The following is a 24,133-nucleotide window of genomic DNA, read 5'->3' on the forward strand; positions in this document are numbered from 1 at the left end:
ATGTTTCGAAACATTGCTTAAGGCCGTCGTTTAGTTCCACATGTCACCTGAATTTCCATGACAAGCCTCAAACTGTTTTGAAAGTAAGCGATACCTGTCGATTTTGTTATCACGGGTGCCTCCTTCCTTGTCTGCAGCCTATACATTATTTGATTCGTTACCTGTGTTGTCAGTAAACTCCCAAAGTTATCCATATTAGCCTATTCCAAATACTGAATTCCCGTTTAAAAAAGAGGGGGAAATAGAGTTAGACCGTAATGGGAAATAGCCCATGCATGTGACTTCAAATTCAGCTCACGTGTGTTAATATATTATACAAGTGCAGTTTTAATCATAAAGGTTCAGATTTTTGTTCTAAAAGTTCTCACATCAAGTCTACAAGCCCTTGTGTTTTGCAACATATTTACTTTCATAGAATACCCCCAGCACCCAACAAGCTGGTAAAGGGGGTATACAGTCATTATTTCATGCTTGTTGGACTTCAGTATGACGTTTAGCACGAATGCAAACGGCCAGGAGATGTCGCTGTTGCATTGGTTTTCAAGCATGAAATCCTTCTCGATACATTTCATACCTGTGTGACTTGGCACTCAAGCTAAATGCATTGTGCATTTCATAAATACAAGCCTTCTGATGTATTTACATCTTTGGTGCAATCACGGTGAGGTTTTTGAAAATGTAATGAGAATTTCCAGTTCTGTGGTGTTCATAATATAATGCTGGTCCAAAAGAGGTTTTTTTTCATCCGATTCATTCTTCTGCTTGACCATCAGTGCTCTGGGATATGAACCGATGACAATAACAGTCCAGTTACAACTACGCAAAGGAACATTTAATGACTATAGTTGTAAAACACAGAATAATGAATGGTTAGCTTTGCTCTTACTCACTCTCTACAATCAGAGAATGCTGGAAAATAAAAATACTATTTGTATGCTCCTTTCTTTTGTCATTCTGATTTGAGGACATGGAAATAGACGCAAATAGATTCTAGTGTGTTACCGATTTCATGTTTTTGTTGAACGCTCCCTGACCTAGCCAGCTGCGTCCATTGGCAACAAGTTGTGTCTGAGCTGTTAAAACTGAACCACGGTCAAATGTAACCATCCATTGCTGCTGTCTTTCTACGACAAGGGAAACGAAGAAACTGACCCTACATCAGGATATTTGCATTACGTGGGATTTTGGAGCACTAGGTTAGTTACAGTAGGCGTTGGCTATTGGCGTTATTAAAAAGATTGGCAGGTAGAACTGACAATAGCATTGCCGCTAATAGAGTACCTTTGACCAATGTGTTCACTTTGCATTCTGTTGGGGGCGGTAGTTTTAAAATTCCCGGTTATTGAACCGCTGTTTTCAATCGTATAGATAGCTAACGTTAACGGACACAGCCAGCTGCAGAGACATGTATTCTGTCTCAAAATACTGTAATATGAAATATTTAGTAAGGGTTATTGAAGTTTATGGGCCTTAATATTAGCTAGCTAGCTAACGCAGCTTGTTTGATACTCTATTTCAGACAGGGGGGCTAGCTTGTGATATTACAAGATTGCATGAGACACTGAACAACTAAATAATCAAATTCAATGTTAGCCAGTTAGTAGACGTTATTTACACATCATTGCACTTCGTCAGGTACGTATGGCGACTGGACAAGCTTCATCGAGGACTATACAGATGATCTGTGCTTGGTTAGGGATGTTGGCAACTGTTCAAAAAATTGTGCATCATCCATATGCTATCGGTAGCTGGACAGTTCGTATTTGAGCTCCTTTCATCCCAAAACTAGCCTAGGATAGCTAGCTAACGTTAACGTTAGCTGACCGGTGTCAATGTTGCATAGCTAGCGTGAGCGTTGCATAGCTAGCCTCAGCGTTCGAACTGATGAAAAAAACGTCAGGGAAAAAGGAATCAGTTTGCAATCACATCTAATGGTAATTTCAATATAGCAAATGTTACTGGATTGTCAATTATCAGTTTAGGTTATCTAGATAGTTTACTGACCCGGAATCATGGGTGGTCTCTCGCAGGCTAGCCAGCAAACATTTTATGTTTATCTAACTCCGTTTTCTAATGTTGTCAAATTACCTTTGACACGTATAATCTACCACAAACACTAGGGGATGCAAGTTTATATGTCTGTCGTGAAAAGAGCTCGCAAGTCGTGGCAACCTCAGATAGCAAAAAGTCAGCTAGCACAGCCTTCTTGCAAAGATAGCTCGTTGTCAAGGGTACTTATTTCAGTATATGAAGTTAACTATTTAGTGGAATATTATTGATGCACCGTAAATGTAGTTACTGTGTGTATTTGCGTTTTGGTTTAATGGACATTTATGACCCGGGTCCTCCCTTTTCGGAGATGAACATTATTCTTTATTGTTTGAAATAAAATGGCGTTGTTGTGTTATGGTTTAGTGTTATGTTTTTATCAATTCCCAGAAATAGCCATGGAAGTGGGAACTGTTGTGCAGGAAGAAATGAAATTTCGTGGAGTGGAGTTCTCGATAAAGACAGAACTGGAAGAGGGCTTACTCACTGTGGAGATTTCAGACGTTATGACAGCTGATCAGTGGAGAGGGGAGTTTGATCCTGCCTGTGAGTTAAGACTACTCCGTATATCTTCATTGTGTCAACCTATGATCATGCATGACTGTCTTTCATATTTTAGGGACAAGTAACAACTTTTTTATATTTACATTGTTTATAGATATTGAAGACCTCACACGCAAGACTGGCAATTTCAAACAATTTCCGATCTTCTGCAGTATGCTGGAGTCTGCAGTCTGCAAGGTTGGTTTATGAAGATAAAAAGACATACAAACTGACTGTTACATAACTGTGTATTGGTTTGTATTTGACACATGGGGCCAACTGACATCCATGGATGAATGTACCCAATCTGGCTTCTCATACTCTTCTTTTGGTTCTGTGGTGATTTTTCAAAGTTCATTTTTTTTGTAATGACAAATGGATTTCTTTCAGAGAAGTGAGTCGGTCACTCTTGACCTGTTGACCTATGCTGACCTGGAACTACTTCGCAACCGAAAGGCTGGTGTGGTTGGCCGGCCCCGTGGCCAGCAGCAGTCCCCTGCCCTGAGTGCCAAACGATATCTCATCCTTATTTACACTGTTGAGTTTGACAGGTTGGTGGATATGTTGCTCAGAAAGGCTTTGTTTTTTAGATTAGTATTTTGATTCCAGCTCTGCTCGATCACACGTAACTTTCATTTACATTCGAGCATGGGGCTGTGAGATGTTGGTGGACATCACATATGGATAAAACAACCAAAGCTTTGCCTCAATAATTATAATTTGTGATTTCAATAAACCCTCCCCTGTTTTTTTCTCCATCAGGATACACTATCCTTTGCCCCTGCCATATATGGGAAAGCCAGACCCAGCTGCTCTGCAGAAAGAGATCCGAGCGCTGCGTGCTGAACTAAATGCACTCCCTAGAAAAGGAGACGCCAGACCCTCAGACTATGAAACACGCAGACTACGAGCCGAGTAGGTTCTTTCTGTTTTACTCAGACCAAGTCAAAATTATTCTACTGTCCACCTGATAGAAGGTGTGTTTTATCCAAAGCTCAATGTAAGTAATGTTGACTGCTTCAATATCTGTGTTCAGCTGTACACCTTAATATGCCTTTCATTGCAGTTATGCATAGGATCCGGCTAGAAAGTCGTGTTTTGGTGGCATGAGATATTTCAGGGCAATTATCAATATAGTAGAGGTTGGTTTGTTAATTGTGTGATGGTCAGATGTCCATGTTAACGAGCGTAAAAAAAAATGCTGTAGACACCTTTGGCTGACACATGACTCTCATTGCCTCTCTTCAGACTAGCCCTGGTCAGAGACGAGAAGGATGCCCTTGCCAAAACTCTGGAGCGACTGCAGGTCGTGGGGTCGGGCTCCACCCCTGGCGGGTCCAGAGGGCTGCGAGATGTGGTGCGGAACCTGGAGGAGCAGCTGCTGAGAGAGCGAGCCAAGGGCCAGCGCTCAGCAAGCAAAAGGGGACAGGAGCAGCGCGTCCTGATGGAGCAGGTCAGTTAGACAGCATGCCACTGGCTAATAATTCATCCCTCATATGCTAAGGATAGGTAATAAAGACATTACAATACATAGGCTAGTAAGAATACATTTTATTTAATGGCGCCTTTCATGACACTCAATATCAACTGGCATCACAAGAGATAATACAAAATAAAAAAGTCTGCAATTGTCATCAATAAAACACAATAAGATAAAATAATATATACAACAATAAAATAAAATGTAGCTGATGTTAGAGAGTGTGTGCTAGTTGAAAAAGATGAGTTTTAAGAGCACTTTTGAATTGGGATGTGAGGGGGAAGTGAGCTCTATTTTTTTATTACTCATAATTTCCCAATTAATTACATCAGTTTAACAACAAGACTGGACTTGATCCTCACAAAACAATAGAATGTCTTTCTAAGCTCCAACTGGGAGAATAGCTCAAACTGGGAGAACAGCACATACTGGGAGAACAGCTGAATGCATATTTCACCTGCTCATTTTCTATGGCAGTAGTAAATGCAGGAAGGATATTTTGTAAAAACCCTACTGTTTTACCATCATCTGCTACTATAGTCACTCATTTTAAGTAGATTCATTGAGATGGTAAAAAAAAATCTCACATTGGTGCAAGAGAATTTTTTTCAACTCTCATCTGGTTTTGTGTGACTTTCTCAGCTGGAAGAGCTCAGGGCTTCTGAACGAGCGCTGCGGATTCGTGTGAAAAGTCTGACAAACGAGCTTGCTCTGCTGCGCCGTGGGTGAGTACGTTGTAAGCTATGATGACCTGCTGTTCTTTTGTGTGCATATTGTTTTGATGGGAAATGGCTCCTGGCAAAGTGTCTTTGTGCTGTGCACCATGTCAGCTAAATTTTGTGGCGGTGAGTCACTGCACAAAATTCACTGAATGTCCAATTTAGAATCCTCACTGACTTTGGTTGAAAATTAGGATAAGTGCTTTTGACAAACAACATTTCTAATTTCTGCATCATACAACACTTGTTGTCCTGTATGTCCTTGGGTGTGAGGTGTAACAAAAATCGTGATGAAAGTGAAGGTAGATGTATGTATCTTTTGGTAACTGGAGTCAGACCCTGAGCATTTACTTGTGCATTAATTGGAATGGCTATAATCTAGTAGTTGGCTTTGTATTTTCCATAACTGTGTTTTCAAATATTGTATTTTGTCACTGATATTTAACAAGTAGCGAGGTGGAAAATTGATCAGCAAACGTCCAAAACACTGAAATAAGTTACAGCTCCTCTTTTATACTCTTCAAAGGGCAACTTTCATCCATCTTCAGAGAGAGACCAGACTGTGATAGTGTTAGGTCCGTCATAAACGTCCCTCAAGGACTAAATGTAACCAGTTAGCTAAACCAAGTTTGCTAGCTTCTTTCCTAAGCACTACGGTTGTGAGCCCTGCGGGCTTTCCCCATGCAGTGGTGTAGTGTGACAGCCCTAGTCGCAGACATTGAGTGCAAAGGACAGGTTTGCAGTTCAGTGTTTCCCCTAGGTTTACAGCTTTGGGGGGGGGGGGGGGGCTGCGGCACGGTGCACGGTGCGCGGCGCGGCACAAACGCTTAAAGGAATCATGGTGTTCATGTGTTTCTTTTAATGACAGCAGTCAATATAACAACTAAACATCGGAACATGTCTTTTTATGACAATTATCCACAAAGTGTGCAGCTTTTGTCGCTGCAGTGGTGTATCTTTCTGGGATTCTGGAAGAACATTTTTTGAGATATTTGTGGCCTAAAATTCCTGATTTCGCAGGAGCTTTTCCAAAAAGTTGCGATGAAAGTTTTTATTTTTAGGTTTTTGTTGCAATGAAATTGGCGAAACAAGTTAAAGTTGCGATAAAAAGTTGTGAATTGTCCTCTTTGTAATTATAATTGAGTTATTTGTTGAAAAATAATTGATTAATAAACAAACATTAATTCATCAAGAACAAAACGATTGAGAAATGGTCCTCTTAATAACCTCACCAATATGCCAAACAAAAGATTACCAGGACTACAAAAATGTAGCAAAATAGGCTTTACTTATCCACAACGAAGTGCACATGTTGGCATTACAAAAGGACCAGTACGACTGAATAAAATGTTATGAATGTCTCAGCCTTCATATGACGGGAAAAAAAACACAACCTGTGTCACTATGATCTGTCTCGTCATCTGACGTCCTGCCTGTGTTTCTGCCGTTCTCATTGCTTATCAATCTGTTTTGCTATCCTTGTTGTCGTCCAATTTCAATTTTCAACACTAGCTGCTACCTTGTCTTCAAACAGAAAGTAACGTTAAATCTCCATGGCAACAGCTCTTGAGGGTTTGGCAAATAATCGGATTGATTGCTTCCTTCATTATTCACAGCAAAATAAATAATTTTCGCTACATTTCATAGATTTATTACCATACTCTATGTAAAAAGGGCCACGCACAACTTGCGGAAAATGATAAAAAATGGAAGCCACATCTATTTCTGAATTTTCGGTGCGGACATTCTGTACGTACGTTCTGTTTCCACGTCTGTTGTAGCCATTCTCATTGGGCCTCATTGTCGACCCTACCTAGAAAAAGATCTTGAACGCCTGGATATTAGTTTTTTTAAAGCTTAAAAGTGTCCGTGGCTGTGCACTGATTCTTAAGCCCAATTCTGTCCGCTGGTGGGAGCGTGCTCACTTGTGTGTGTGTGTGTGTGTGTGTGTGTGTGTGTGTGTGTGTGTGTGTGTGTGTGTGTGTGTGTGTGTGTGTGTGTGTGTGTGTGTGTGTGTGTGTGTGTGTGTGTGTGTGTGTGTGTGTGTGTTTGTTTGTTTGTTTGTTTGTTTGTTTGTTTGTTTGTGCGCATCGCGGCGGAACTCTGCCATGCGCGATACAGAGAGCAGAGAATTGTAAACGCGCGACCATGTAGAGACAGAAATTACATGCCGTCGTGTAAATAAGATAAATAACATAAGGCTATTTATTTTGTTTAATAAAAGAACAAGCTATAGACCTGTTCTATAGGAAAGGTAACCTTAAATTACTTCCGTTGTGATCTGGCGCTTTATAGAAAATAAAATGTAACAAAATTAACTTGACCTTCCAGGGGGGGCGGGGGGTGCCGTTGGGGGGGCGGGGCGCCCCCCTAATATAACGGTAGGGGAAACACTGCAGTTGCGTACAGTGATCTGAGTGGCGACTGCACTCCAGAGTCTGTGACTGAGATGGTGAGTAGCCCCAAGCCGACTCTGGGGCTGGGCTGGGTTTCCCGATAACGGTCTCTTGGCGTTTTACAGAGACCTACCTCACTAAAATGGTTTACTTTTCTACGCGTTTCCCAAACTGCCTCTTAAGAGTTCCCCGAATAGAAACCTTTCTATGTACACCTTAAGAGCCTGAATCCATGTTTCTGGCATTTATGTAGGTTTGAGCATTCGTGAGATGAGTATGATTGGCATGACTCAGACTGGAGTACAAGTGTCTCTTAGAGAAGGTATACTTCGCTAAGAACGTTTCTGGGAGACATCTTGAACCTTTAAGGTACATCTTAAGGTTTAACTTAAGGTTTAACTTAAGGTTTAACTTACGTAGCCCTAAGGAGGCTCAGGGAAGCCCTGCCTTGCAGTGGCCTTTACGTGCTCTTAATGTCCTTGTTAATATCTTGTTTCATGCTGACAGCCAAGGTCATATGGAAGTGAACATTAAGATCAAGATGTTCTTACACACAAATGTTTTGTAACCGACTGTTAAGTTGCCTTGGAAAATGTCATGTGTAGTCTCTTTAATTAATCAGCTCTGACTAAGACACTGCACTCCCTCTTCTTAAAGGCCAGGCCATGAAACGCTCTGGACTGTAATGGCTGTTGTAGGCTTCTTTCCGCCACTCTTGCCACTATGACTTAAATTTAGATGACATAACTCGTGCAGATACATCTCTTTGGATGTCTGAAAGTAGGCCAGCTGGACTTATATAATCTTGCCCTGCCTGCGGGTGTCGGAGGAAGATTGCCTGCTTTATGCAGTGAGCGTAAGACTCGCTGGTAGTTTGGTCGTATTTAATGCTGCTGTCATGTAACCCGTGTATGCCAAGCTGCTATTCAGATGCTTGTTCTTCGTCCTCAGGCCTGCCCATCAGCTCCCCCATAGGCCCTAGAATGCCTTTATTATCTTTTGTTTATCGTTGTCTGTTTCTCTGCTTTTGGTGCTGGTTGTTTTTCCAGTAGGCTGACTCCTGTATCAGGGGGGTGCGGCGGTGGGCCGCGGGGAGACACAGAGATCCACCGCTCTTCCTCCAGAGAGCGCAGTGTGAGCCGGGTGATCGTGAGGGGCCGCTCAGGATCCCGCGAGCGGATTGACGACAGGGGTCGGAGGTCAGAGGAGAGGGGCAGGAGAGCTGATTCCACAGGGCCACGGGCCTACACATCACGACCCTCTCCTTCTCCCACAGGTGGTTCATCAATTCAGTTTATAGTAGTTGAATAGATATTAAGAGGACATTTTAATACTAATTTTCAATGTTTATCATTTTATTTTTATTGTAAGGGGCTCCAACAGGGAATTTCAGGCAGCTGAGAAAAGTGGTTTATGTGGGAGAGGGTTACTCCGTCTGACGTGTTTACATGCACAAAAAGCTATAGAACACACTAAAGGAAAGCTATAGAACACACTAAAGGAAAGCTATAGAACACACTAAAGGAAAGCTATATAACACACTAAAGGAAAGGGGAAAACCAGACAAGCTAAATATGTCCTCTTTATACTTTTCTAAAGGGTAAAATGGCTTTTAGTATTAACTAATCCATTTTAGTATTAAGAATAATCTTGGGAGAAAGTAATGTCTGGTTGTATTTGACTAATTGGACTCCAGTTACCATATTCAAAATACTTCTTCTGGTTCTGAACCTTAATGTGTACTTGTCTTACTCTCTCCCCCTCAGGATCAAGGGGTCCCAGGTTTGACCCTACTGCATACATCCAGGACCGACAACGTCGGCAGAGAGAGTCAGAGATAAAAAAGTAAGTGCCCTGTTGGTCTGGCTTGTAGAAGGCTATTATCTGTACATGATCACTATCTGTTCACGATAATGTCAACAAACCTAATATAAGACAATTATAGCAGCTTGTGATGGAATGCCATCACCACGGTTGAGTATGTGCTCTGACTTCCATACCAACGAGCCTGGTTCTTTGGTGTTGCGGTCAGTGTACAGTTTTGTTACCCCATAGACTCAGTGTTGAGGCCGGGTGGGGTGACTGCTCTCTCCCTGCGCTTCACAGCTCTGTGTGCAGGACTCAAATGCAACCTCCATTTTGAAAATGTATTTTGTGGGAGCCAGAGCACTGCGTAGACCCACTGTAACACACTATAATATCTGTATGTGAACGGACTTGATCTGACCACTGCTTTGGACGCTTGTTGTTGTGGCAGTCAGAGGAAGATGAGGAGGGACATGCTCGTGTCGCCCGCTCTGGTGGAGCGAGGGCGCTCCCGCTCCCGGGAGATCTGCCCCCAGCTGGTGAGGACGGGCAGCGGCGGGCGGGGCAGGAGCCTCTCGGCAGAGAGCCGCAGGAGCCAGCGTTCCTCGGGGAGCTCCGTGACTGACCTGGACGAGCTCGCCAAGCCCCTGTCGTCACGGTGAGCGCTGCTCAGCGGAGCCCCTGCTGTCTGAATCGTGCTATAACATTCTACACGGCTACAACACTTAATTAGTTGGATAATTTCAATCAATTTATAGACCTTTTCTGTACAATCAATGTTTTGCGCAGTGACTAAAAAGCACTGTAAGCTCATTTCAAGAGTGATGCATTCAGAAGGAACAACAGCATGGAGCAGATTTAACCGAATATGGGTCAGTTCTGAGCAGTGCCTGAAACATGCTCTGACCCAATATTGAACATATGGCAGCCTTCGTTTTGTTGAATTTTAGCTCCATTTCTTCTTCTTAAAGGAAGGCTATAATGCCATGCTGTCCATGCGCACGGTCATTGGTTTTGCACTGTCCGGTTTGAGATGGAGTGAACTTACACCATCAGGGTTTCCGCTAGGATTTTATCTTGCCGGCCCGGTGTCCGCAAATAATACATTTTACCGGACAAATTCTAAACTTACTGGTGCATGTTTCAATAACATGTTACAAACGCAAATATAATGTAGCCTATACACTAAGGTTAACAAAGGAATGACGAGAAGGAAAACACAAATGCATTGTTTACTGTTGCTAGTTACATTGGTGTGAACCCATATGCTGGAATTGATAGCGTAGGCTACAACTACACTAAACTATTATCAAAGCAATGGCACTTAAGACAAGATAAATCCTAGATATCGTTTATTTATCAGCATAAGTACAACGTGGTTTGGGTGAACGAACAAACTCAGAGAACCGCTAATATGATTTTCTTGTTTTGGTTGAAACACAAATTTTTATGTTGTTTTTTTGTGTTTAATGTTTCGTTTGAGCATTATTACATGTGCATTAAGACATATTGACAGTTTTCAACTTATCTGTTTTTTTTTATATATAAATTTGACCAGGCAAAAAAAACGGTAATTACCAGCTATAACCTGATATGAGTTTGGTTTCATATGTGTCATAATATTACCTGTCCTTTCAGAGGGAGAAAACTCATCTATAACGGCCCCACCTCAGTAAGTGGAAACCAATATTATTATTTTGTATTTATTTACAAATTTTGTGTGTGGCTTTTTTGCCTTTAATTTTGATATGACCGTGAAGAGTGACAGGATATGAGTGGGCGAGAGAGGTTGGGAATGGGAGCAGGAAATGACTGCGGGTCGGTTTCAAACCCGGGTCTCCGTTGGCACTTGGACCTGTACATAAACCAGTATTATTGCCCTTTGTTCAGCCCATTGATCAATGTCTGTGAGATCATGTATTGTAATATTTCTTTGTAGATACAGACTAGAGGCAGACATCTGAGCAAAAAGCCCATGTGCAGCACACCAACCCGGAGGATGAAGATGAACGACCGAGGTACTCTTTTGCATACTTACTTAGTTCCATTTTTGTGTATTTGTCTTCATATCAGCTTCCATTGCATAATTCCATTTGATTTTGAATCTATGATATAAAATGCAAATGAATATCAGAATCATGCCAGTGTGCTGCATCATGCTTGTGGCTGCAGCATAAAATAGACATTTGCATTGACCTGCTCATCATTGCCGTCGCCGTCACCTGGATGTAGCAGTGTCAGTGTTGATCCTGCTGTTTGTCTCTTCCAGGGGCAGAGACGTCCATGGACACCGGGGCAGACCTGTCCGAGATAGACGCTCGACTCCAGGCCCTTCAGGACTACATGAGGGAGCTCGACACTGGACACTGATGCTTTTAAAAATACATTCCCCCCCATGTGCGCCAAGCTACTGTTTGAACGTGGACAGAATGGATGAGGACTGTGACTGTTGAAACACGCGTTGATTTTTTCCATGTATGTCCTGAGAAGGTGTATAGTACGCCATACCTTTTTTTTTTTACCCACATGAACTTTCCTTGGAGCTGGACTCGTAATTAAGAGATGCACGTTAAGAAATGAAGCCACTGTTGCCATGTAGACCTTTATTATAAGGGACATGTTTCCCCCAAAAGCCCCTAACCTCAGGGCCTGTAGACGTTGACAATCCTTGTGATGACCGCCATGTCCTTTGTTTGACACTTTGAACTTGTAAATATCGTGTTTTATTCTATCCGTTTCAGTTTTTCTCTTGGTGAAAGATTTTGAAAGATGGTGTTTTATATAAATTACATTGTGTTTGAGTCTTTTTAATTTTTTTTTTAAAACATACTCATACTACTGGGCAGTTACTGAAGTAGTTACTACCTAACTGAACTACACTATTATTACTTTCTGCATATACCTGCATATACTGGCCAAGAAAATAGCCCATTTTGTAGCTACCTGTCATGCACAGTCAGATCATGCACAGGTCAGGTGATAATCTATTGTCCTCCTTGAAACTGGGTGTTCTCACACATAGAATAAATAACAAGTACACTATAAATTCTACACTAATATCAGTTTCCTAGAAAGAACTTGAGAGTGAAATGCGTGAATAATATATATTGAAAAAAGATTATTATGATATAGGCTAGAGGCAGCGCCTGAAAACTGAACTAAAACCATGAAGTAGAGATGAACCCGAATACTGCGGAGAAATATTACATGCCATCAGAATAACAGACATTAGTTAAGAAGCATGTTTGTGTTCAGTTTTTAGTACAAATACAGTTTACATTTCAAATGACATTCCACTTTTAAATGGACCCTGCTTTTAGAGAAAATTATTGAAACAGTGAGTAGTAGGTCCGCTCTAATTATATATTTTGTGTGTCAAAATGTTATATATCATCACATTATTGATTAGTTCTGATCATCAAACAAACAAAACTAGGATTGAAAGAAACAAAATATAAGATTTTCAACGTGGGTAAGGCTAGAGACGGAAATATACAATCTGGACGAATAGCTAATATCTGCTCCTTTAAAAGAGGAGGGTCTTAGTGTCGTCACGATATGTGGTCGTCAGATGTTTAACCAATCATTCCACGCAGGCAACTATGTTAGCTGCCCTGCGCGTCATCGCAACGAGTGTGGCTATCTCATTGTCAGCCACAAATATGGCCCAGTTTTTGGGATCTAAAGAGTGTTGAACTGCAAACCCCCGCAAGCGTAACGTTTACGGAGTCGACAACTCATGACAGGATAATAACTGATATCTGGACTTTACCACCGCTGATGCGTCTAAAAAGGAACAACATCAAACCCAGAAAGCCCCAGGGTGCAAGGTGCAAGAAACGTGAGTGGGCGAGCCCCGACCATTTTATATACCCTCAAATAGCTAACCTGAGATTCTGGCCTCATCCTGAATATTAAAACTAACCACAATTAAAGACGACAGTCAGTTGCCCAATAGTGTATGAGATTCTTAGACGAGAAAACTGCGAAAAACCAGATGACAAAGACGCCCGTTACTCAAGCCCCTTTTCAGAGCATGGGGGAGAACAATCACGGCTCTCTCAATGAACTCGTGGAACCCGTGACCCGATTGAAACAACAAAACGTTAGGTGCTCCTCGGTGCCTGCCGGGCATGTAACCGGAGTTGTCCCTCAGTTAGTGGTGACATGTGAACCAACCCCCAGTCGAGCTGAGTACAAGACCACAAGGACTAACGCCCTATCGTTTTGCTCACACCCCGACGAGGAGTCCGTTTGTTCTGACAGTGGAATTGGCGGGTCGCCCGCTCCATCTCTCTTTTATCGCAAGTTGTCAAATTCCTCCTCAGCTGTGTTGTCACCTGCTTCGTCTTTTGAGGAATACGATGAAGATTTCAGTGAACCTTGCCCCACAGTGACGCACAGCAGTCAGGCAGACGTCGGTTCAGACGCCAAGGTGAGTGGTCTACTCATTCAACACCTTTTCTAACTACCTGAACTTTTAGATGATGTGATGTTTGAGTTATAATAGCGGGATATCAATGGTCCATCCACAAGGCCACCGCTACTTGTTGCATTAACTTTCAAAATGCTCGGTTCATATCTTGTGGTATTTTCTCAATCTAAAGATCCTAAACACGTGTTTCCTTTATGAATCATGAAGATGGCAATTTTTTTTCCCCCACACTTTATTAACAGAGACCGAAATGATACATTTTGCAGCTCAAACCCACTCACCAAGTAGACCATTTAAATAGGAAGCCCTTGGGGTCATATTAATGATTGTGTGGTATAGCCATCTGCATGTTGAGGGTCACGTCCATTGTATGGTGTTTCAGTCTTTCTGGTTTAACCAGTGCCCCCCTCCCTCTAAACACACACAGAGACAGACACACAGAGAGGAATTGTGTGGCGAGGGATGAAGAGCGTGGTGTGAAAGAAGGGGTGGGGACACAGATCCTCAGTGATCCTCCTGCAGCTATAGAGATAAGGGCACGCATGGGCCCTCCATTGTTGTGTCAGGCTTCAATTCTAGGCAAAGTTGTCAGATAAACCAGTAATTGTGTTGTGTGAATTATTAGCCACTGTTGTGAGAACAGGAGCAGTACAAATAACTGGCATTGTTTCAATAGAGATGCCTTTCAATAAGCAGTGTGTGTGTGAGTGTGAGTGTGAGTGTGTGAGTGTGTGTGAGTGTGAGTGTGAGTGAGAAGTGATCGGCGGGGGGTCAAAGGGTACAGATGACCCTGCTGTGGGAGGCATGCAAAGGTCTATGAATAAATAATGTGTGAGGGATGAGGGCTGTTTTGAAGGCTTAAGAGCTGTGGTTTCAGAGTCCAGTGTAGATGCATTAGTGGATATTTCATCGCTCATTCATTTTATCACTGAGGTGGACTGACTCATTGTTACGTGTGCGTCATGAAAAACAGGTTACATTATAAGTTAAACTGTGTTTGAAAACCAATGTGACGGATCATCTTAAAATGAGAAGAATATTTGACATTGTATCCAGGAATTATTGCTGTAGTGTCTCAAGGAATGCTCGTGCAACTGCACGTAGCGGGGCTAGTTTTCAACAGCGCCATGAACACGTCTTCCCTGTTAATGTTTCCTGAGTCTCTGTGCAGGATCAGTGGTCAGTCACTGCCTGCTGACGCAGTTCAGCACGGTGGTCAATGATTGGCATCACGGAAAAAAACGTGCTTCTGAGGGGGTCTTAGACGCCCGAGTTGAAACCAGTGTCAGTGAATTGACTCAGTGGAGAAACTAAGGCCAAACTAGGAGGAGAAGTGAATATGAGTGAGCACATAGTTAGTGCAGGCTTGAGACTTGCACTGTTTGATGGAATATAGTGTTGAAGAGTTTTTAAAGGCATTGTCTGTAATTCCTTATGGTCCTCTAGCTGTCCGTTCAGTGGGTGCACTCAAAACAACTTGTACGATCCTGCTGGTACGCAGTCTTGGCTCTGTTTTTGGGAAACAACCATAGTGGTTCGGACCAAGCCACCAGCCAATCAGCAAGCTGCTTCGGAAGCTCGCGGATTGCCTCTTTAAGAGACTTCGAAGAGACGTGTCGGTCTTCTGTGCTCCCGGCTCCTGTTGTGGGGGAGACTTAGTCCTGTTTGTGTTTTCTCTCCCTGCAGAATGAGCTGCTGAAGCCCGGAGCCATGGTGAACTCCTCTCCGCTCCCAGGACCCCTCAGGACGGGCTCCCCGTGGGTGCAGGTGGTGGGCCACGCAGGTGGGTTCTCTCCCCCTCAGGAGCTTCCATGCGTTTATGAAGAGCTCAGAATGAATACCTCAAATCAGTCGTGCACTTCAATGTTCTTTTTATTTTATGTTTTATATTTCTTATCACTGTTTTAACAAAAATCAAAATAAGTCACTGTGGCCATGAATGCCATGATTATCATGAATCACATGTGAGGACAAGTCTGTGTACTGTCTACTGCGAGCAGAGAAAGAGGAACAGGTTTCATGAACCATCATGCTCAATATAACTCCCCATACAGCCATCCTATAGCTAGCTCGCCCAGTGTCCTCTCCGCTGGGCTGCTCTCACGTGTGCCTGTCTGCCTCAAAAGGAAACTTCCGGACTGGACCTGACGGGAAGCTGCTGAAGAAGTACTGCGAGTCTGAGCAGCGGTGTCTGCAGAAGCTCATGGGCGACTCGCTGAGGCCTTACGTGCCCAGTTACTATGGCGTCACTCGGCACGACCAGCAGGACTACAACACCATGGACAACCTCCTGGCCGGCTTTGACTCCCCCTGCATCATGGACTGCAAGATGGGTACCAGGTAATGTGCTGTTTATTGCATGTGTTGTACAAATTAGTATTGATCACAAGATGGTAGAATGCCCACAGAACCAAAGCAGGCACACACACATAGTGGATTTAAGGAAGACTTAACACATCCCAAGTCTTAACACATCTTAACAAATCCCATTTAAAGAAGTCTTAATACATCCCAACAATTTGTCAATTTTTGAGTCAAGGCGGTCCTCATTGTAGCTGGAGGAGGAGGGTCTTCGAATGAGTGCTTAAGAGATGCACTGTTCTCTTAGTACCTGTTTCCCACCCTCTCTTGCTCAGGACATACTTGGAAGATGACTTGCGGAAGGCCAGAGAGTCTCCTCAGCCCCGTAAGGACATGTATGAGAAGATGGTAGCCGTGGACCCCGGGGCCCCGCACCCCGAGGAGCACGCCCAGCAGGCGGTGCTGAAGACCAGGTACATGCAGTGGAGAGAGAGCCTCAGCTCCACCGACACCCTCGGCTTCCGCATCGAGGGCATCCAGGTGAGGCAGGGAGGGAGGCACGTTTGGTTCTTTTCCGAGTTGTTGTTGTCTCCGAATTATTTTGTTTTGGCTTCTTTGACGTGGGATTGCTTGGCAAGGACGTAGAGTAACCAGTTGTGGATCTATGTGTGTTTACAGTCGAAAGCCTACATCGTTAATCTGCTTGAGGGAGTTGTTCAGGAATGTGTAGAGTCTACATGAGCGAGAGAGGGAAGGAAGTTTAGTTTTTGACCAGTTTTGGTATCTTTTTTTGGCCATTGTGGGCGTAGAGTACCCAGATGAGTAAGTAATCCACTAGGTACTTTCTTGGCATGGGCAGAAAAGCAGCCTGATCAGGTTCTTCTTATGGCCTGTGTGTTTATACAGTGCCTACATCCTTAATCTGTTTTAGGGAGTTGCTCAGGAATGTGCTAATTGTGTAAGCCCTTGGGTGAATAGTGAAAGCTAAAAATATATTATGTCTACGTTGGGTATTGTGGCCTCATTTTTCCACAGTCTAACTTTGCTCCACGTTTATCTGATTTCCCCTTGTTACACCTTTGGTCATCTTGTATTTTTGTTTCTTGTGTCTGCCCAGAAGGCAAATGGTACGTGTAACACCAACTTCAAGAAGACCAAATGCAACGAGCAAGTGGTCCAGGCCCTCGAGGACTTTGTGGACAAGAGTGTCCCCATTCTGGTGTGTATGGTGTGAATATATCCCTCTGAATGTCTTTGCACTGGTTTAGAGAGAGCAACTGTTACTCAACACAAAAGACAAAAGCTTTATGCATGACCAGAGTTTTATCCAAGATCAGTTTTTGCCATTAGAGCTACGTTCGCAGTCACTTTTAGTACGACTTTAATAGATAATAGAGTTTAATTCAAATAGGGAGTGGCAATGACAACAGAAAATCTCAATGGAGCCTCTTAGCCACTGCTTTAAAACTGACTTGACGTGAGACATTTAGTACGCACGTAGATTTTGGGACACTGTGACTGTGCTGTCACAGCGTTATTAATATGAACTGTCTCTTTAAGAGCCTTTCGTTTATCTATGGCATAATCGATAACATAATATTAATGTGACTATGAGACCACCACAGCTCACCAAACCAAACCAAACTATCAAAACCATAACTCTTATCACTTCCTCTCGGCAGAGGAGTTACCAGAAGCGACTGAAAGAGATACGGCTGGTGCTTGAGAACTCCGACTTCTTCAGGGCGCACGAGGTGAGGCCTGGATCTGTAGAAGTGTGTTGTCTTGGTCTCTGTCTCTGCACATGTCATGCTTCATGTGAGGTGTCCATTTTGTAAAGGCCACTTCTCCTCTGGCCGCCACAGGTGGTGGGTAGTTCCCTGCTGTTCATACACGACCGGACGGGCAAAGCTGGCGTGTGGATGATCGACTTCGGAAAGACGTTGCCCACGCCCCCGCCGCTCACCTTGGACCACAGGACACCATGGGTAGAGGGCAACCGAGAGGATGGATACCTGTGGGGCTTGGACAATTTCATTGACATCCTGACCAACATCCTGTCTGTACTTTTAGAGTGAAAAGTATCAAGGTGTTTTCCTTCCCCAATGGGGGGGGTCTATGTAAAAGATGTTTTGGACCATGAAGCCTTTTTTATAGCACAGACTGTTAAATATGGTGCAGTCCATAATGTGAGTCTATGGAAAGTCCTTTGTTGTTACTCAAAATGGATGTAGTGTTTTGTTGAAAATACTCATAATGCGTTGTGACACAAAGTGTAGCCCCTCAATACTTCACAAGGAATTGCATTTATATGATTTGTAAGAGATAAATGCAAATTATTTTGGCTACTTCTAGTGGCTTATCCTAGTCCACCTGACCATTTTATCTCTGGATTTCTACTTTGTTAATATTCAAATAATGGACGTGCAAAAGGGCTGTGAGAAGTAAATATATAATTTCTTGACATGCAACCAAAAACTGTGACCATTTATGCAAATTAATAATGCTATAACTATTGTTTCTTTGTATATACTTTTACATTAGTCTAGGGTTATGTGTGTGTGTGTGTGTGTGTGTGTATATATTTGGTAGGTGGATTGAATTTTGCCTGTGAACATTCCAGCTTCGTTTGTTTTTCGCATTCCTAAGGTATGATGTATACATTTGAGCTGGGTAGTTTGACTTGATTCATATCTGTGTTCATACGGACATTTCTTTTAAAATACTGCTGGTAGTACTCCTGTATTTTTTTTCTTAATCTTTGATGTCTGAGATGCTATGACCAGATCAAAAGCACAAGAGTTTTACACAGTGGATTTGACATGGTGTTGACTACTGTATCAACTCAATAAATATCCACAAAGATGTGAGTTGAGAGGATTGCTGCTTTATTGGGTTTTAATGGATTAGGTTCTTCATCTGTTGGCATTGGTGTGGTGAAAGCGGATTGCTGTTTAGAGTAACAGCAGATAATAGAATAACAATTAAGACTGGACTGGACAATTAAGACTGTCTTGTTGTCTTATTGTCACTAAGAAAGATACCTGTTTGTCTCTTATGTGTGCATTGGGATTTGGAAGTAGCTTTCTTTCCTCTATTGTCAATTGAAGCTTTATGAAATAATGATGTATGAAAAGGGAAAAAAATACAAAACAAAATGCAAAATATTTGAAATTGTTCTTTTCTAATCTTGAACAAGGGAGCGTTTGGGGTTGATTTTCGGCAGTTTTACCGTCCCGGTCTGATCATCAGATCTCACCCAGTCCATCTCCAGCTTCCCGTACTTCACCCGACCCTGAGGGGTGAGGGGGAAGTGACTTAGGCGCCATGGCAGAGGAAGTTCGTATTGAAACCTTGATGGAGCAGGCCTCTTGCACGTGTCCGTCATTTTGGTGCTCTGTGTCACCCTTTCCCCCAGTGCTCCGTGCCAGTGCGGCCTGGAGCTGAGACGGGGAAGAGTCTGGACGCAGGTCTGCAGCTGGAGTGGCTGTGCACAGAGCGAGGTGGCCTCCCTGGCTGCCTTCTGGGAGCGGAAGCCGTATAGGGAGATGAGCTTGTGCAGGCTCTCTCTCCAGTGCGGGTCTCCTGCCCCTCGGGTGTGACCGTGCTCGCTGGGCTCGGAGATGACATCAGGATGGGCGATATGCCGAGGATGCTGGGAGACGAGGTCATAGGGTTTACAGATGAGCCTGTTGGGCTCGGAGGTGACATCAGGATGGGTGATATGCCGAGGATGCTGGGAGACAAGGTCATAGGGTTTACAGATGAGCCTGTTGGGCTCGGAGGTGACATCAGGATGGGTGATATGCCGAGGATGCTGGGAGACAAGGTCACAGGGTTTACAGATGAGCCCGTTGGGCTTGTGGATTGGCAGAAAGCCGCCACTGCCGCCAGTTGGAACCTGTTCAGAGGAGACCTCTTGGCTCATCGAGGAGACCTCTTGGCTCATCGAGAAGACCTCTTGGCTCATCGAGGAGACCTCTTGGCTCATCGTGGAGACCTCTTGGCTCATCGTGGAGACCTCTTGGCTCATCAGGGAACCCAAACCCGAGTCGCTGAGTAGGAGGTGTGACTCGTATTTGGGCATGGGCAAGTCCGTGGGAGACGACGTATTTAAAGTGAATATGCGAGCTTTTGTAAAGGCATACAGTAACGGGTCTTTAGGAGATGTGCCTGGCCACACCTTTTTGATGACGTTAGGTTGTCGTTTGACAGCACCTTTTCCTTTGCGTGTTGGCTCAGGGATGCGAGAGGTTTTCCTGGACATGTCCGTCTGTATTTGAGTCCATTTCACTCCATTGTTATCGTGCTCTTCATCAGATTCTTTAGTGGTTCTGTGGGTCACATTGACGGACTTGTAGACCTTCCTTGGGTCTAGAGAAAAACAAGTATGCGTATTTATTCATGTCAAATTCTTCATGAAAAAACTCCACACATGAGCAGTGATACTCAACAAAATAAAAAATAAAATAACCTTCATAGTCGGATGACATCTGCACATCTTCAAGCTTAGGTGAGGAGGTGTCACGCGTTTGGCTCCTTTCTATGTCTAACAAAATTGAAATTTTATGATGAAAACATGATTATGAACAATTAGTGAAGTTGGAATTTACTTCATCAATGGACACCTGCAATATTAGCATATTCATTAGCATATTCATTTCTCGTCAGATCTTCAAAAGAATTTAATATAAAATGGTAAAACATATTTTCCCCCATATTCCTGCAAGAATTGTGAGGTTAACTGACCTTCGCTTTTTATTTGCTGTTTTGTAGTTTCGCCTGATGTTTCAACATCAACATCATCATCATCATCATCATCATCATCATCATCATCATCATCATCCACAATTAGCTCCAGGTCGCCAGACAGCTTATCAAGCAATGTCTCAAATGTCGCCTTGCTTAAATCATGAATTGCATTAATTGAATTACATCCTAATTTCATAGTTCAATAGTTAAAGCTTGGTCCTCAATTCTGGCAAAAGGTTGTTGAATTCTAGTTTATAGTCAAGGACCACACCTTTGAGCAAACGGGGATAGAGATGAGACATAGACTACGGTGGCCTAAAGGCCTGTAACACTTACCTCGATGCTTTCTGCAACTCGTTCTTTAGGGCCTGCTTGTCATGAACTTGGAAGGTATTATTCATAATGGCACGGGCTAAGACACGTAACTCTGGGTTAGTGCTGACCAAAAACGTCGCAATCAGAGCTTGGTCTTCGCAAGACAGAAGATGATGCATGTCCAGATTCTTCAAGCCCTCCAGCTGTCGCCACGGCAGAGACGAATCGGTGGTATGAGACAAAAACTTCTCCCTTATCAGGTCAAAAGGACTTGATGTGCTCGATTTGTCGATTTGCACAGTATCGAGGAGCTTAAATAGCCTCCTGCAGTAGTCCCTGTAAGCCTCTTCGCGTGACTTATCTAATTGTGCCAGCAATGTGTAAACTGCCTGCATTATAGGCAGCCCTGTTTGTTCCAGCATCCCATCAGTATCTTGAACCTCTTTTTCTGTCTGTTTCCATGTATGGACAGTGGTCTCAGTGTTCTCCGTTCTAGTAACCTTGGCACGTGCTAAAATGTCCTGGATGGCTTGAGCGTGTTGTTCCTTCGGGTCTTCAAAGTCTCTGACGAGACCTAAAGTTAGGACTCCCTCAGGCTCCTCTTCCTTCTCTTCCATGTAGACAGCTCGGATCACCGAATTGGGAATGTAACCATCTGGGGCGATGCGGCTCAAGAGGGAGAGGAAGTCCTCGGATCTCTTTGTTTGGATGAGCGCTTCACTTGGAACATTGGACCTCTCATCAGGCTCCTCCCCTGGGATTGTTGGTTGGGTGCTTTTGTCATCTGTCCAGGCAAATTACAAAGCAATGAGAGAGAAAGAGTGTTGCTAAGATGTAATGCAGTTAAGCATATTCTTACATGAGTAGTATTTTAGTAATTGTTTTGGTGAATTGTATTTTGGTAATTATTTTGGTAAATGAATCTATTATTTGAAGTTCACAAAGTTCAACACAAAGTCATACATAAAACAGACTGGAATTTGAGAGGACATGTTAAAAGAGTGGAATTCTCACCTGCTTGTCTCCGTACTTGAATGTAGGGCCTAATGACAGGCTTCCTGCTTTGTTCTTCCTGTTCCTCTGGAGGAATGTTCTCCTCTAACATGCTCTCAGCTGTGATTGGATCAAGGGTTGGTTCCATCATGACTTTCTCCGATTGGCTATACTTCCGATAAATCTTTGGCACCAAGCAAATGTCATAATGTAAGGGTGATTTTGGAAGGAAAGGAATGGGTCGTTCAATTATGTCATCAGTCGGGGCTTGCTCTAACACAGTTCTCAGATAGCTTGCAGGCAGATAATCTGCGACGGAAATGATGCTGATACTGTCTGCGAAGGAAGCAAGGATGTCGCCGCGTGCGTTTCCAAAGCACACTTGCGTCACAGGTACCCCTACCTTGATCTCTGCCACCATATCCCCCCCTTGGTTCCAGATCTCTATCTTCCCACTCTCTCCTGACAGGGCTAGAATGTCCAGATGAGGACAGTGGTCAAGGCATGATATCTTCTCTGACTTATTCCTCTCAATCTCAGTGTATTTGTCGCTGTGAACAGAATAAAGGATCAAGTTTTGCTGTGGTGAGACGGCACAAATAAACCCTTGCATCAGCCTGGAATGGACTGGAGTGAAATGGCCGCTTATCTGACTTTGTAGAGTCAGATCCACTTCACACCCTTTGAATCTGACCGACCAGAGGGTAAACTGGCTGTCGGTTCCGTAGCAACAGATTGAGGGCATTTTCCCAGAGATGCTGCTCATTTGACAAATTGCTCCATTGTGCGCTCTCTGGGGTTCACAGAGCAGACGGAAAGGTGCAAGGAGCTGCAGTTTTCCATAACGGTGTCCACTGAACATAAGACAAAGTGGGCTATAATCACCAGCCTCATCCTGTGAACTCCAGACCATCACCGTCTCCAAACACAACACTCCATCATTGCCATCCTTCACAGTGTTTATAATGTGTTTCAGCGGGCAGGGACTGTAAGTGGTATTCAGCACAAGGACCTCTATGCTTCCATCACAGACGTACAGTTCCTCTTGACTGGGGTCATAGGCGAAGCCAAGGGCTTTATCGATGAACAAGAAAGGCCATGAGAGAAACAACAGTTCACCAGTGACTGGGGAGAGGAAGCGGATTATGCCATCGAGGGTCACTGCGAGAATTCGGGCCTTCCCCCCGCCGCACTCCAGTCGCCTTAGCACACGCACGCCACAAGCGGTGTCATTGAAAGACCTGTAGAGGCTGTTCAGGCGCCACACATCTAAGGAGGTCGACGACTGGCACATGATGACGTTTTTTCTGAGTTTCCACATGCTCCTCACACCCCCTGGCATGTCTATGTGCAACTTGAGGAGAAGATCGCCACTGCGAGTCCACTGTTTGATCCAGCAGCCTGTTGACGCAGTCAGGATAGTGCCAGACTCCGCAAGCAGCACCACGGAAGTCACAGCAGTGGTGTGAGCACGAAATTGAAGGAACAAGCACCGTATGTCACAGCTCCACACCTGCACGTAGCCGTCGGCATCGCCTGTGTATAAATACCTTTGCCGCCATTCTGCAACGACACAGCGCAGTGAGGCGTAACTTTGACCCCTGAACTCAAAAAGCTCATTTTTACCAGTGAGTTCAAAGTTTTTGATGTTGCGGTCGCACAGAGCGTAAATGGAGTTGGTCTGCCTCTGGGACACGAAGGCAGAGACGACAGTCTCCCGCTGAAGGGAACAGCTGGTCCAATCCAGAACCCGCAGCAGGCTCAGGGGAGTCTGCGCAGACGTCCAGAACCCCCAGAAGGCAATGAGGCCCATGCTGCCCGTCAGAAGCTCATTGGTTTCAGGACAGAAGTGCATACTGATGACAGATGCTGGGCACTGGGTATGGTACAGGACAACCATCTCCTGAGTGTTGTCAGTTAGGACGCGCAGGTGCATGTCATTGCAGTATCCCACCAGGAAACGCTGGCTGGGAACGAACACCATGCGCTCTATTTTATAATTGCCGTACACTGGGGTTGCTGACTGGTGTCGGAGGTTGCCTTGTCTGTCGTTTACCCACATGTCTATCTGTGAATATTATAGACAAATATATATACAAGTGGTATAAATTAGTTATCTGTCAAGTTAGTTTGAGGGCACAAAAGACAGACCATAGAGTTAGACATCTCCCACCTGGTGTTTCAATACAGTCTGACCCCACCGGAAGCCCAGCACCACATTGCAACTGTGACCAGAGTACGACGTGATGCAGTGAAGATGGTCATTGGGAGCGCAAGTGTAGTGAAACTGGATGCTTGGGTGGACATCCAGGAGTAAGGTGTCCTCTTTGCCATTCTGGTTGAA

General features: G+C 43.9%; 2 protein-coding genes across 7 annotated transcripts; both read left to right on the plus strand.

Moving 5' to 3' along the window:
* Positions 1–64: 64 nt before the first annotated feature.
* Positions 65–11,931, plus strand: ccdc61 (coiled-coil domain containing 61). 5 transcript variants are annotated; one of them, XM_031572376.2, is made up of 13 exons: positions 65–83; positions 2,440–2,595; positions 2,708–2,790; positions 2,983–3,143; positions 3,355–3,507; positions 3,841–4,045; positions 4,715–4,797; positions 8,237–8,463; positions 8,954–9,032; positions 9,445–9,651; positions 10,632–10,665; positions 10,933–11,011; positions 11,263–11,931. In XM_031572376.2, the coding sequence occupies exons 2-13, from the start codon at positions 2,448–2,450 to the stop codon at positions 11,361–11,363; spliced, it is 1,560 nt and encodes a 519-aa protein (XP_031428236.1). In that variant the 5' UTR covers positions 65–83; positions 2,440–2,447; the 3' UTR covers positions 11,364–11,931. The 5 variants fall into 5 exon arrangements, with proteins under 5 accessions (XP_031428236.1, XP_031428235.1, XP_031428237.1 ...); XM_031572375.2 differs by lacking the exon at positions 65–83 and adding an exon at positions 974–1,196 and having other exon boundaries at positions 11,263–11,930; XM_031572377.2 differs by lacking the exon at positions 65–83 and adding an exon at positions 1,232–1,635 and having other exon boundaries at positions 8,240–8,463.
* A 666-nt stretch (positions 11,932–12,597) lies between these two features.
* On the plus strand, positions 12,598–18,604 carry itpkca (inositol-trisphosphate 3-kinase Ca). Of its 2 annotated transcripts, XM_031572380.2 has the most exons (8): positions 12,598–12,834; positions 13,322–13,428; positions 15,115–15,211; positions 15,555–15,768; positions 16,065–16,269; positions 16,847–16,948; positions 17,412–17,483; positions 17,595–18,604. In XM_031572380.2, exons 1-8 carry the CDS (start codon positions 12,774–12,776, stop codon positions 17,805–17,807), a joined length of 1,071 nt encoding a protein of 356 aa, XP_031428240.1. In that variant the 5' UTR covers positions 12,598–12,773; the 3' UTR covers positions 17,808–18,604. The 2 variants fall into 2 exon arrangements, with proteins under 2 accessions (XP_031428240.1, XP_012687811.2); XM_012832357.3 differs by lacking the exon at positions 12,598–12,834 and having other exon boundaries at positions 12,841–13,428.
* Positions 18,605–24,133: the final 5,529 nt, after the last annotated feature.

The sequence above is a fragment of the Clupea harengus genome, chromosome 8 (genome assembly GCF_900700415.2).
Source record: "Clupea harengus chromosome 8, Ch_v2.0.2, whole genome shotgun sequence".
NCBI classification, from domain to species: domain Eukaryota; kingdom Metazoa; phylum Chordata; class Actinopteri; order Clupeiformes; family Clupeidae; genus Clupea; species Clupea harengus.

What these genes read in the sequence shown, in the direction of transcription:
- itpkca (XM_012832357.3), top strand. Translation starts at nt 12,955, where the DNA reads ATGAGATTCTTAGACGAGAAAACTGCGAAAAACCAGATGACAAAGACG. An exon ending in ACGTCGGTTCAGACGCCAAG is followed by an intron (nt 13,429 to 15,114) that starts GTGAGTGGTCTA and finishes CTCTCCCTGCAG; the next exon opens with AATGAGCTGCTGAAGCCCGG. An exon ending in ACAAGAGTGTCCCCATTCTG is followed by an intron (nt 16,949 to 17,411) that starts GTGTGTATGGTG and finishes TCCTCTCGGCAG; the next exon opens with AGGAGTTACCAGAAGCGACT.
- ccdc61 (XM_031572376.2), top strand. Translation starts at nt 2,448, where the DNA reads ATGGAAGTGGGAACTGTTGTGCAGGAAGAAATGAAATTTCGTGGAGTG. An exon ending in ACACGCAGACTACGAGCCGA is followed by an intron (nt 3,508 to 3,840) that starts GTAGGTTCTTTC and finishes GCCTCTCTTCAG; the next exon opens with ACTAGCCCTGGTCAGAGACG. An exon ending in AGAGAGTCAGAGATAAAAAA is followed by an intron (nt 9,033 to 9,444) that starts GTAAGTGCCCTG and finishes TTGTTGTGGCAG; the next exon opens with TCAGAGGAAGATGAGGAGGG.